General features: G+C 38.9%; 2 protein-coding genes across 2 annotated transcripts in view; both read left to right on the top strand.

The window, feature by feature from the left end:
* Window positions 1–500, top strand: part of col28a2b (collagen, type XXVIII, alpha 2b) — a 53,540-nt gene extending 53,040 nt beyond the window's left edge. The window contains exon 36 of the mRNA XM_017715578.2: window positions 153–500. Within this exon, the coding sequence (XP_017571067.1) occupies window positions 153–160 (8 nt within the window). The 3' untranslated portion in view covers window positions 161–500. The remainder of the gene's footprint in view (window positions 1–152) is intronic.
* A 5,126-nt stretch (window positions 501–5,626) lies between these two features.
* Window positions 5,627–12,367, top strand: klhl41b (kelch-like family member 41b). The gene is made up of 6 exons (XM_017715534.2): window positions 5,627–6,881; window positions 7,670–7,827; window positions 8,272–8,379; window positions 8,664–8,849; window positions 10,489–10,635; window positions 11,911–12,367. The coding sequence occupies exons 1-6, from the start codon at window positions 5,763–5,765 to the stop codon at window positions 12,020–12,022; spliced, it is 1,830 nt and encodes a 609-aa protein (XP_017571023.1). The 5' UTR covers window positions 5,627–5,762; the 3' UTR covers window positions 12,023–12,367.
* Window positions 12,368–14,112: the final 1,745 nt, after the last annotated feature.

Raw genomic sequence — 14,112 nt, 5'->3', positions numbered from 1 at the left:
GGTAGTTCTCTGCTCTTCGTTCTGAAGATAAAACTTACAATACTATCAGTTGCACATCAGTTGTACTATTTTTAATAAATGTAAACAGGTCAATGTGCTTCAACTGAATGGTCCGTTACAGCGTCCGTTAATTTAATTTTTCTTTCTTACAGGAGTCTGAAGAACAAAGAAGATTTTTGTAATAGACTATTACATATTGGGTTAATACCTGTAATACCTCAACTGTCGATCTCACTAAGAGATTTGCACATAACAGCTGAAATAGATATTTCATATAGTTAACATCTTACTGCTTCTGTGATTTGTTGTGTAAATAATTTCTGTACCTGCTTAGATCAATTAAACTATATTTTAGCACTAGTTGTGTTTTAGCTGTATGTTTGTAATAGCTGTATTCAGTTCCAAAGAGCCATTTCAGCGTCTATCAGTGAATAAAGATTAAGAGATACTTTTTTAATCCCACAAACGGGGAAATTCCACCTCCACATTTAACCCATCCGTGAAGTGAAACACCACATACACACTAGGGGGCAGTGAGCACACTTGCCCAGAGCGGTGGGCAGCCCAATCCATGGCGCCCAGGGAGCAGTTGGGGGTTAGGTGTCTTGCTCAAGGACACCTCAGTCATGGGCTGTCAGCACTGGGGAACTTTCCATTCACAGGGCCAGATCCCTAACCTCAAGCCCACGACTGCCCCGTAATAATAATAATAACAATAATAACAATAATAATAATAATAATAATACCGAAAAATAATAATGGTAGCCAAGTAGCTTAATGATGAAAAGACATCTCCCACAAACAACAATTTCCAGAACAGATTGTTGACTCAACACTCAGAATAAAAGCCAATGGGCAGGTGCTCTCTCTCTCTCTCTCTCTCTCTCTCTCTCTCTCTCTCTCTCTCTCTCTCTCTCTCTCTCTCTCTCTCTCTCTCTCTCTTTCATATATGTACTTCTGCAGTGGCCATGTGTAAAACCTAAACCCTAAGTCGATCCACATTTGTTTGCAGTACCTGTAAAACCAAAGCATACATGTGCTTAAGGATGGTAGTAAACTCCTTAATCACTTCATTTGAAACACTCCCCACTCTCGGCTTTATTCCATCTACTAATATGTCCATGATATAGGTGTACAGTCAGCCCATCTGTTGCTGCACAGTTTATCAGCACCCCTCAATCATTATTCATCATTGATCAGTTTCTAGCTACATGACCAGTTGACCATATTTGGGTGGTGGATCATTTTCAACAAAGCAGTGCCACTGACATGGTAGTGTGTGTGGTGCTGGTATGAGTGTATCAGGTATAGGGGTGTTAGTTTATGAGTGGTCCACTAAGATATCCAGCCAAGAGCAGCTCTGTGGTCAGAAATTGACCATTGATGAATGTTTAAAGAATAGCTAACAAACTGTGCATCACCTGATGGGATACAGTCTGTAACTGTACACCATCTACAAGGGAGTGGTTTCTAATAAAGTGGACACTGCATGCATGTATGCTATGGGTGCTTTATGTCCTGTGTATCTGAGGCTGTTTAAGAGCCATAACTAGAATAGCTGTGAACAATCAGTATTGTATAATTAACGCTGTCAGTGTCATGATTTTTGATTTTAAGACATACTTTTTGACAATTTTGTTGTAATATTGTTTGTCTTATTGCAGGTTTAATACAGCTCACTTTTTTAATAAAACAGAATTATTACAATAATAAGATTTGAAGTTTTTCATTCTTGCACATTCTCAGCGTATTTGAACACCACCCTCTGTAAACTTTACCCCGTCTGAGGTCAGGTTGCTTTAAAGTTGCAGAATATTGATGAGATGTCTGCTCAGAATTCTGCAGATGTTGGTGTTTTGTGTTCAGTTTATAGGGATTATTTATGTCTGAATACCAGCAAATGCTCTTTAAAGCCTGTTTTCTGCCGCTTTCTTCTACAATGAGGACCGTTTGAGGTATTGGGTTCTAGACTTGCAAGCTGCCATCTCCTGGATACATTGTGGGAGTTTGTAATAAGATATTTACATTACTGTTACACTACAAGTCAAAGACCATGTTTCATTTGGTATTTACAATTAAAAAGCCATATCTCATAATGATAAAAGACAGAAAGTGGGACTCCTAATAACCATGCAAGACCATGTCACCCTCAGATAAACAGTGAAAAAATGTATAGCAGTCAAGAAGATTACCGAGGAAAGGAAACAGACAAAAGGGAAGAAAACTTGCAAATCAAACACAGAAGCTGCTGGTGTTCACAGAACATCATAGAGTCTAGACCACAGCATCACTTGTTAGGGTTGTTAGGGTTAACTTTGATCATGAGAAGCAAAATGCAACCAACTTTTAAATATTTAACTTTGGAAATATGAAAAAAAGATCCCTGCAGATTTCTTTTATATAAAAACAGAATGCATAAAAACAGAAAAAGATTTTTTTGGAAATCTGGAAAGGGATTTTTGAAATGCTGGTTTAGAAAAAGAAGCAATCTTAATGCTTGTGTGGTTTCACGTGTGTGGGACACATTTTCAATGTTTACCAAAAGAGGAAATGAAACCAGGCGGCACGGTGGTGTGGTGGGTAGTACTGTCGCCTCACAGCAAGGAGGGCCTGGGTTCGATTCCCCGGCTGGGCAACCGGGGTCCTCTCTGTGTGGAGTTTGCATGTTCTCCCTGTGTCTGTGTGGGTTTCCTCCGGGTTCTCCGGTTTCCTCCCACAGTCCAAAGACATGCAGTCAGACCAACTGGACGTGCTAAATTGCCCCTAGGTGTGAGTGTCTGTCTGTCTGCTCTGCGATGGACTGGCGACCTGTCCAGGGTGTATCCTGCCTTCCGCCCGAAGACTGCTGGGATAGGCTCCAGCATCCCCCCGTGACCCTGACGGAGAAGCGGCTTGGAAAATGGATGGATGGATGGAAATGAAATCGTTTACTATTATTTCAACTTTAGACACCTTGGCTTTTGCCCATTTTCTGTGAAGAAAGTATAACACATTTGTATTTATACACTTATATTACACACACCACCCAGGCCTGTTTTAATTATGGTACTCTGGTATCTCTAACGTAACACCGGTTTTAACAAAAACATAACATAACACCGTTTTTAACACCGTTTTTAAACCCTGCACACATCAGTATCATGGTTATAACACTATTTTCACAAGCTCTGTTTGACCTGTTCAGTTATTTCATCAAATTATATGTATGTTAAAATAAGAATGGTACTGTGGTTACAAACTGTGTTTTTAAATATATAATTATATATAGATAGATAGATAGATAGATAGATAGATAGATAGATAGATAGATAGATAGATAGATAGATAGATATAATGTCATTTTAATTTTTTCTTAAATATATAATACTGTAGTACCATGGGAAAGTCAGTAAAAACTGTATAAACATAAGAATATATCACCACTGTCCAAAGATAAATATCTCCATAATGGTAAGTTTATAGGAGAGGACAAAAATATTCTTTGCTTTCAATGTTAGTAAATGTAAATAGATGTTTTTTTCATGCAATCATGGAACATTTCTATTCATCGATTCATCATGCTATTTTCTCAAAATGTAAAAGGCAGCTACTGAGCTGAAATGATGTAGGAAAGTAAAAATCAACAAAAATGGAGATGCGTGTGTTTATTTGCACATCAATGATATACAAGTAAAGTTAAATGTAGTAAAAAGTAACAATAAGATCCTTGTGAAGTGGTTAATAGAACAAAGGTTGACACCTTCAGCCATCACATAGATTTATTACATTTGAATAAATACATTACATTTGAGCTCAAGCAGCACTATGTGTTGTTTTGTTGTTGTTGTTTTGTTGTTGTTGTTGTTGTTAAAACTGATAGAAGTAGCATTACTGAGTCAGACGAAAAAAAGGACAAGCTAAAATATGGAGTTTGTGCTGTAAAGCCTGAGTTCTCCAAATTCCCATTTTTTGCATAGTGCAGCTTTAACATTTTTACTTAAAATGAATTAAATTTAAAAAATGAAAGATGGTCTGTAACTTTTGCACAATACTACTGAAAACAGAAAAAAAAACACTGTGTTTTTCAGAGAACTGGATCTGGAAAGGGATATTTGAAACATTGTTGTAGTAAAAACCAGTTTTAAGCACTGTGATGAGTCATTTAATGATCCTGACTGATTGTCCATACCACAGTACTTTCACAATCTATAAAATCTAAAGCCACTAGACCACGGGTGTCCAATCTTACCCACAAAGGACTTGTGTGACTGCAGGTTTTTCACTCCAACAAAGCAGGAGGTCACCTGATGAAATGTAGGAAGACTAAGACTTGATTAAACATTTTTTTAATTTGTTTTAATTTTTCATTTTGTTTAAAATTTTCATTTGTTGTAAGAAAATATGCATTATTAAGGTACCAGGGTCATTCAAAGCAAAAAGATTGAAGTCGAAAGTCCAAGTCAATTAAAAGTCCGAAGGATCACAAGAAGTTTTAAATATGTGTTCAGCTGTGATGCGTTCTTTCTATTCAGTTCAGATTTCTAACAGTTAAAGGCAATTTTGATATGTGCTTTATAATGTGCAGGCTACTTTTCGCTCAGTAGCTCTGTAACCATTAAACCATGAAGCAATAAGGAAAGAACAATAAGGTTCCAGTCACAAACATGGTGATCAGCTTGAAGTGTGATGTGTAGTTGGGGTGTGTGTTGTGTGTCCATATGTTGGGGAGTATCACCTGTTGTAGCAGCTGCTTCCCTCACTGTCACTCTGATCTGAGACGTGGTAGAATTCTGTCTCTCGCTCTCTCACACTCTCTCACACACACATCCTCTACAGAGAACACACTTCTGTCCATTTTAATGCACAATTACTGTGCAAAACTGCATATAAAAAAACAAACATTAAATGTGGCATATGCAACATTTATGGCACATTTTATAGTTTGTGTTTTTCATTAACAACTGCGCACTAAAATATGCAGAAGAGTGGTAGATTTGAGTGTGTTCTCTATAGAGAACATCTATAGATGTGTTAACTTATTTTGACTAAAATGTGTCAGTCAATTTGACTGTTCGACCTTTTCATCCAACTGTATGCTGTAAATGTAAATTCAAAATTTCTATAATCTGCAATTCGTAACTCATTGAAAAAAATGGAGACACTTTGTGGAAAGTGCAGATTCTTAACTTTGAACAAGATTTGTGTTTGTAAGTAGAAGATAGTTAATTATTAGTTCAATGTGAGAAAAACTATAAACCTCCCTGAAGCGGTCGATACAGAATGTAAAATCAATTATGAAACTATGTATTTGATTACATGAATATATCTTTGTATACAAATAATTATGTAATATACATTGAATACATGGCAGTAATGACTAACTTTAGACAAACAAAACATTTGCTGGTCTAGTTCAGTCCTAGTTGGAACTCTATATAAGAATTAATTATGCAATTACACTGAGTAGTGTAGAAAAATCAGAATAACAATTGTACATTTCTAATGGTTAAATCTCAGACAGGCCTCTGGCTGTTTTGTGACAGCTGCTGTCATTACACTCCCCCTCCTCATAGAAGGATTGGGGGGACAGCAGAGGGGAGGAGGGTCGAGCCCAGTTTAAATTTAGAAAGCCCAGATTAAATGTCAGCCTCTTCAGGCTGCGACTCTTTTCTCTGCCCTGTCCTTTTCCAGCCAGGACTGTGTGGCAAGCAGAATCTCAGCCACCTTCTCTCCTCTTTCTTCCTCCTTTTTTTGTTCTCCGCAACTGATATCCACCTAACGTCATGGATCCGAAAGCCCTGAAGGAAGAACTCCGCCTGTTCCAAAGCACGCTGCTGCAGGATGGCCTGAAAGAGCTGCTGAACGAGAACAAGTTTGTGGACTGCACTTTAAAAGTGGGAGACCGCTGCCTTCCATGCCATCGCCTCATTCTGGCTGCATGCAGCCCCTATTTCAGAGAGATATTCTTCTCTGAAGACGGAAGGGTCAGAGAAGACCTCAAAGAGGTTGCTTTAGACGATGTTGACCCTGACATCCTGGACATGATCATCAAATACCTCTACTCTGCTGATATTGAGCTGACAGATGATAACGTTCAAGAGATCTTTGCAGTAGCCAACCGCTTCCAGATTCCATCCGTGTTTACAGTTTGTGTGAACTATCTGCAGAAGAAGTTGTCCATGGCCAACTGTCTGGCCATCTTTAGGCTCGGCCTGGTCCTCAATGTGCCCAGACTAGCCATAGCTGCCCGTGATTTTATAGCAGATCGTTTTGAAAGCCTGGTGAATGAAGAGGAATTCCTGCAGCTAGCGCCTCATGAGCTCTTTGCCCTGATCGGTGGAGACATGCTGAATGTAGAAAATGAGGAAGTGGTGTTTGAGTCACTGATGAAATGGGTGCGAAGCGACAAAGAAAAACGCGCCAAAGCCCTCAGTGAAGCTTTTAACTGCATCCGCTTCCGTCTGCTTCCAGAAAAGTACCTCCGGGAGAAGGTGGAGACCGATGACATCATTAAGGCTGACCCAGAGCTCTTAAAGAAACTGCAGGTCATCAAAGATGCTTTCAGAGGAAAACTTCCAGAGAAGATTAAAAAGGAGAAGAAGGAAGGAGAGGTGAATGGAGAAGCAGGAGGAGAGGAGGAAGAGGAAGAGTTGTTGCCCGGTTACCTGAATGATAACCGCAGGCTGGGGATGTACGGGCGGAACCTGATCGTCATGATAAACGACAAGGCGGCGGTGGCGTATGACGTTGGAGAAAACGAATGCTTCCTGGCGGCCATGGCTGAACAGGTGCCCAAAAACCACATAAGCCTCTGCTCCAAGAAGAATGACCTTTTCATCCTTGGTGGCCTGTTTGTGGATGAAGACAACAAAGAAGCACCACTTCAATGCTACTTCTATCAGGTCAGTGATGCACTGCGATTTTAGACTGAAATTTGTACCTCAATAACACACGAATGCAACATAAAATAAAACCTCAATGCAAGTTTGTCTTTTAGTGTACTTCACATTGTGTTGATATATTTTATTAATGTTGAAATGATGGGCATATTTGAATCAAATAAACTAAATGCAGTGCTTATGTCAGTGCACTCATCAATAATGAATGAGATACACACCGATCTCTGTATTTACAGTGGTTCCCCAAGGGTTCTTTAGTAAAGGCAATGGTTATATATAGACTGCATAATGGTTCTTTGCATGGTAAAATGTTCTCTTAAATGGGCTCTGCTATTGTTACAAATCAAAGAGCGTTGTTTGATACTATTATTTGATACATATTAGTTTCATAATAGTTACTGAATAATTCATAGTACAAACTGAATAATACAGTTAATTAACTGTTAGTACATTTTCAGATTTATTCCATTCAGTACTGTACTATTCAAATCTTTAAAGGCCACTTTTAAAGCACGTTTAGGGTGAAATGACAATTACGCCATATTCAGTGCATACTAGTGAAATAGCCCTACCATTCTGAATGAATAGGAGCCATTTGAGATTTTGTTTGGCCTGAAAAGTAACAAGATGAAAAGTAACAAATCTATGACTTATCTGTGAAGTCCTTTATATTAAAAGTAGATTCAGTTCCAGAAAGTTCTATGTTCTCAGTAATAATAATAATAATAATAATAATAATAATAATAATACTAACGGTTAAACAATGATTGTAATTATTTGTTTTATTCCAGTTGGACAGCATTACTGCTGATTGGCTGGCCCTGCCGCCCATGCCAAGCCCCAGATGTCTCTTCGCTTTGGGTGAAAATAACAATTTACTGTTTGCTATTGCTGGCAAAGACTTGCAGACCAACGAATCCCTTGATTCTGTCATGTGCTATGATATCGAGTAAGTAGTGCCCATTCTTATATCGCTCTACTTTTCTCTCAGCATCCTACAAAAATGGTATCTTATATATAGGGAATAAATCATGTCCATACACTGCGAAACATTATAAATGCAGGCAATAAATCTATGATTTCTTTGATCTAGGACTTTGCACCAATGATTCAACAACAATGTATAGCACCGTTTGTACAAGCAATTCATAGTGCTCTAATGATTCACACAGGCTACAGGTAGTTAAGCACAGTCTGCAGATTAGATCATTCAGTCTACTTTTTTAAAGTAATCTTGTGTAGGCTAGCCATCTCAGTGGTGCTTGACTTTTACTACATAAATAACACCTAAATATATTTAGATATACGGCACTGTTGCAGTGTTTCAGTATTCCTGTTCCAGCAGTCTGTTTATGCTTTACATAGGAATCTAATCACATGTCATAATTTACAGAAAGATGAGATGGAGCGAGACAAAGAAACTTCCTCTCCGCATACATGGCCATGCTGTAGTCTCACATAATGGCATGATTTACTGCATCGGAGGAAAGACTGATGATAAGTGAGTCTTTGAGTCTGTGTGTGTCTGTGTGAGTTGCAGCTGTCTGTGCTCTGTCAGCATGGGGGTGGGGGGGCGGGGGTGTTGGGGTGGTAGCGATGCCTCAGGCCCATACTAAAGATAGTTTTTTTTTAAACCTCTGCATGGTAGTTATTTCCATGTTTCTATTTTTGGACAAAAAAGTATTTTCACTGAAATGGGGCTAAATATATCTTTATATATGAGATGGTAATATTATCAATGCTGTGAAACTGTGAAAGGTAAACCTCTATTTCTCTGTCTCTCAGTAAAGCTATAAACAAGATGTTTGTGTATAACCACAAGCAGTCGGATTGGAGAGAACTGGCTGGTATGAAGACAGCCAGAGCCATGTTTGGAGCTGTTGTTCACAATGGGAAAATCATTGTAGTTGGAGGAGTGAATGAGGAAGGCTTGACAGCTGCATCTGAAATCTACGATTTTGGAACAAACAAGTATGTACAAAGTGTTAACGTGTATGTATTAACACAAGCTTCATGGATCTGTGGACATGTGTGTTGCTGTTCAGAGAAAACAAAGAAAGGTTGGCTGTGTACCAACTAGGGCTTGATCGATATGCAAAAAAGTTCTAAAAAGTAATGATTTACTTTTTAAATATCATTTACTTTGCAGATTAAGATTTTATATACCAGTAGTTTTGGTTAAATAGAGCTTTACTGACTGATACAAGCATCAGTTGTCAGTTATCACACTTCTTAAACTCAGTGAAACAAAAGAAATTCTTAAATATTATACAGGGAGAATCAGTCAAAAGAGGCCCGAATATTCTGTAATAACTCTCGCTAGGACGAAGCAATCTGAACGAAACAACGTGCTTCGAGCCTCGAAAAGCCGGGATGGCCCTGCATCATAGCATTGAGGCAGGTGCCAGACAGCCATCATAACGTTTAACCTCTGTTTGCACACCCCTGTACCCCTTCATGTGTCTGGCAGAAAACACTTCACTTCCACCGTGGCATGTAATCAATTACACATATGTCAACGTATGTGGTGTTTTTTTTGGTTCAGATTGCTTCGTCCCATCAGGAGATACAACAGAATATTCAGGGCCTGTTTTAAGTGCTCCTCCCTGTATTATGACCCTGGGATAGGGCTACCCAGAATGCTTTGCACCTTTAATTTGTGTTTATCACTTCTATTGGATCTAATTGTTTAGTAGTTATCTTTAAAAAAGGGTGTGTATTATAAAACGTTATTCTCGTGTTAAAGTTTAGGCTTGGGTGCCAAAGGTTTTACTACATTACACCATTAGAAGTAAAGGTACCATGCAGGTATATGACTCGTTCATCAAGGTACACACAGTGTAAACATTCCCTCAAAGGTACAACAGTGGTTTATAGGCTTAAGTTTTCCCTTGTGGAAAAGTAGATATTTGTATCTTTTTATAAACTAATGTTTTAAAACAGAACCATTTAATAAAAAGCCTGGTGAAGAGACGGGGTGTGTGGAGTCAATACATCTTAGAAAATATCGTTTCAGGGGTTTATGGTACAGTTATGTTCCCTGACTAAAGGTACTAAGCTGTACCCCTGAGGGTACCACCCCAGTGACAAGAAGGGTACTGCCCCAGTGACAGTGTCGTACCTTTTTTTCAGTGCCACAACCAAAAGACGTGCTAATTATTGATGTATTATCAGCAACATCATCAGCTGAAACCTATAACTGTGCAGCTCACTACCATCAGCCAATGACTATGTCTGTTGGTACCTACTACAAATGTACTACACATGCACTAAGTGACCTGTGTGACAACATAATTTCTAGATTTCCTTTGTCTACGTCCTTTTTAAGTAAATTCTATTAAATTATAAGTTAATAAATACATAAGTGCTATTTCTAAGAATTTATTTTAATCTCTCTTCCTGTATCTCTTGCAGTGACACAGCAACCAACAGCTATGAAACTGGAAAATGTCACAATGTATTCTGTCTGAAAATCTACCAGTTATAAAAGCATTACATTATAATGTGCAATATTTCTGGATCCTTTCGTAGATCACATTTGTCTTGATGTGTGGAAACATGGCCTGACCATATTACAGTGGATTTAATCATTTCTTATCTTGCTGTTTAGATGGGACACATTCACAGAGTTCCCTCAGGAACGCAGCTCAGTGAACCTTGTGAGCAGTGAAGGAAAACTCTATGCTGTTGGGGGCTTTGCCATCATGGAGTTAGAGAACAAAGAATTCGGACCCTCAGAAATCACAGATGTTTGGCAGTAAGTTATCAAGTCTGAAACAGTTACAGTGTCTCAGATTTTTAAAGTTTACTTTGGCCTATTTCAGCATGTCTTCAACTAGGACTGTGTTCTAGGACTGGGCCACATCACCAAATATTGCAGTGTAATATTAGGTAATATTGAAGAAAACAATGTTCATTCTGGTGTTTTATGTATATATATATATATATATATATATATATATATATATATATATATATATATGTGAATAGATTTTTTTTCCTAAGTAAAAATAAGTCAGCACATTTCTGCACATTTAACACGCAATTACTGTTTATTTGCTGAATTTAACATGTGGAAAAAAAAGTTACAGCAGATTTCATATTTTATTTTTCCAATATGTTAAACACATCAAATGTATAGAATTTGTGCACAAATATATGCAAACGGCATTTTTATTATTAAGATTAAAATGTATATATATATATATATATATATATATATATATATATATATATATACACAGATCGAACAAACACACACACACACACACACACATATACAACCTCAATTGAATACAAGTGTATTCAAATAAATATCGGTTGAAAAGGATTTGCAAATCACCGTATTCTGTTTTTATTTATGTTTTACACAACGTCCCAACTTGATTGGAATTGGGGTTGTACATATTATTTATACTATTTCATTTTCAATGTAAGTCAGTGGAACCAGACTTTTTCCAAGTCATTCTGGGTCATTTCTATTTCTTCTGACAGCAGCTATATATATACACGTGTGTGTTTGTGTGTGTGTGTGTGTGTGTGTGTGAGAGAGAGAGAGAGAGAGAGAGAGAATTGATAAAAACAAATAACTAAGAAGCTAATTCTCTTCACTTTGTCTACTTACTAAAACACCTCTTGATCTTCTTATCACTTTACTGCCCATTGTTTTACGACTTTGTTTATCATCCAACCAGCAAACTAAAATCATAAATCAAACACTGACCATAAAATAACATTAATCATAACAATCGAACAATATATTGTACTTACATAGATGATAAGCACAACAAACAAAATTCCATGACAACAAACTACAGACAAGAGAAGAGACCAAATGTTCTAGGCATACACTAGCTTGGGTTTTACTCAATCCTAATGTTTTATAGGATCATCACAGAGTTTAGGAGTTACATAAGAAAGGATTATCATGCATTTCTATAAACAGTGGCCTTAATAAGCATGTTCAGTATTCATAAGTGGACGGCAGATGCAGGCTGTGTTTTAAGTGCTTTCCCTCTGTGTGTGTTCTCAGATATGACGATGGGAAGAAGCAGTGGAGCGGTATGTTGAGAGATTTGCCCTATGCGTCCGGAGCCTCTTGTGTTGCAATGCGTCTCAATGCTGCCCGGATGCCCAAACTCTAAACTCAGCAGCTCTTTTCTACTGTCTTGTCCTTATGACCTTTCACCCCATAGTCCATCTTCACCCCAGTTCGGTGCCTAGACTAATCTAAACTAAGCTTAAATGTCCTACATTTCTCAGTTTCTGAAGAAGAAGCACAGCCTTTGTGTACTGAATGTATGATTGTGTATGTGTATGTGTTTTATGTACATTTGTCATGCGCTGCATTTCTGTAGCTTTCCAGCAGCTATTCACTACTTCATTCAAGCTTCAGGCTGTTCACATAAAAATCACAGTTGCACACGTTTGGCCTTGATATTCGTTGCTATTTGTGTTCTATTTTGTAAATTAAATATTTTTAAATCGCACATTTTGATTCCTCCCTTCTTCCCTTTCCCTTTTTCCCAAACTAATAAGCGCTCTCAGTCTTTCATACGAAACGTGGGCCTGAATGGGTCACAGCCTACAGCGGTTCCCTTGCAGCAAAAAGTTCTCTAGCTTTGACACACATTTTAATCAGGACTTTGTATTTTATGGCCTAGATTTTGTCCCATACAATAAGACAGACCCCTCTCTTCTCCATATGAGCTGGGACATTGCTTGAAACCACGGCAAAACAGCAAAGACTACAAGAAACATTCAAATCTAGAAATAGGTAACAGTGTGTGGTGATCAGGAACCAGGATCCATCACTCCCAGTGCTTGTTTAGGCAAATAACAGCATGCTAATCTGGAGCGTGTTAAACTAGGGCAAGCTCCGCACGAAATTCCCGCTTTGTTATTTTAAAAGCTGGCTAAGGGAAATTATCCTGGGTAGCAAAACTGAAATTTATGGGTTTGGCCTTTTTAACTCTTTGGAGCCACCTTGTCATTTTCTTTACTTCATGGCTTTCATACTTTATAAGCTTCATCCAAACGGTGGGTGTCATGTGAGAGCTGTAGCTGTCTTCTTTTCAGTCAAATAGCTGGTAATGTTGTTTCAGAGCTTTACAATACAAGAAGCTGATCTCAGTTAGTCTTCTACTGGAAGATGATCCATTTTCCCAAATCTGAACTGTAAACCGGATCTCAGATGGTGTCTCTTCAGTGAAATGCAGCGTAAAAAGCATTTTTATAAAAAAATGCAAAGAGCATCTGATATTTTTGCCTTTCGGCAGTAAATTAAAACATTACGTTTAGTTGCTGAATGATTTGCCTTGTGATTTGTTCCTGTAAATTCAGATGGAAAAACTGAACCATGACCCATGAGCTTACGAGGTTAATGATGGGGAACGGTAGTAGAACACACTTAAACCCTGCAGGGTTCTAGGTCTGTTAAAGTGGGTTCCTGCTGTTTTGGAGAACATTTTGTCGGACCTGGCCTGAAAACGCTTTCTGAAAGGAGTAAGGAAGAAATGGGGCATTTATTTGGTTCAGGCATCTTAGCGGCGCTACAGGCCTGAAGTCGTTGCTGAGCCGGTCAGTAAGACGCTGTGGATGCGCTGAGCGACAGGAGGGAGTGAGAGTAAGGAGAGGTAAATCCGTTGGAGCTGTAGCTCCATAAATTCCTCGCGGGCAGCAGGTCTCACGGCTGCGGTGCCGCGCCAGCTACTTTCCCAGTTACGGCGCTGTCGGGATGAAACCTCGTGTTTCTACTGCTTTTCCCAGGACGTGGAAACAGAAGCCGATCATCAGATTTCGACAAGGCCGCTTCTCCCCCGCGCGCTGAGCTTCCCCGCGTCTGAAACCACCCGCTCTCGGCTCTTCGCGCGCTCTCCCCGCGCGCTCCAGTTCGGCGCGCGGCTGATGTGTCGTTTTACCGAGTCGGTTTAAGTGGTTGCTGGGATCCAACTCGCCTTTTCTGAATTAAGGCATTGAGCACGGATTGAACGCGGGTTCTAAAGGGGGGTGTAAAATCTCCCGGCACCGCCTTTGGGTTTCGAGGACTGACTGAAGATGATCGATCCTCCCAAAACTGATCCAGTGAAACTTACCAGCGTCTGGCGTTTTCTGTTCTTGAATGACCAACATAATGCAACTGTTGGAAGTCGGTTTATTAGAGGCTAGCCTGCGGGTTACTGAACAATACATGACAGATAATATCGTCCGCTCATTTTCAGAATAATCAACGATG

The sequence above is a fragment of the Pygocentrus nattereri genome, chromosome 26 (genome assembly GCF_015220715.1).
Source record: "Pygocentrus nattereri isolate fPygNat1 chromosome 26, fPygNat1.pri, whole genome shotgun sequence".
Lineage (NCBI taxonomy): Eukaryota > Metazoa > Chordata > Actinopteri > Characiformes > Serrasalmidae > Pygocentrus > Pygocentrus nattereri.
This window is presented reverse-complemented; position numbering and strand designations above follow the sequence as displayed.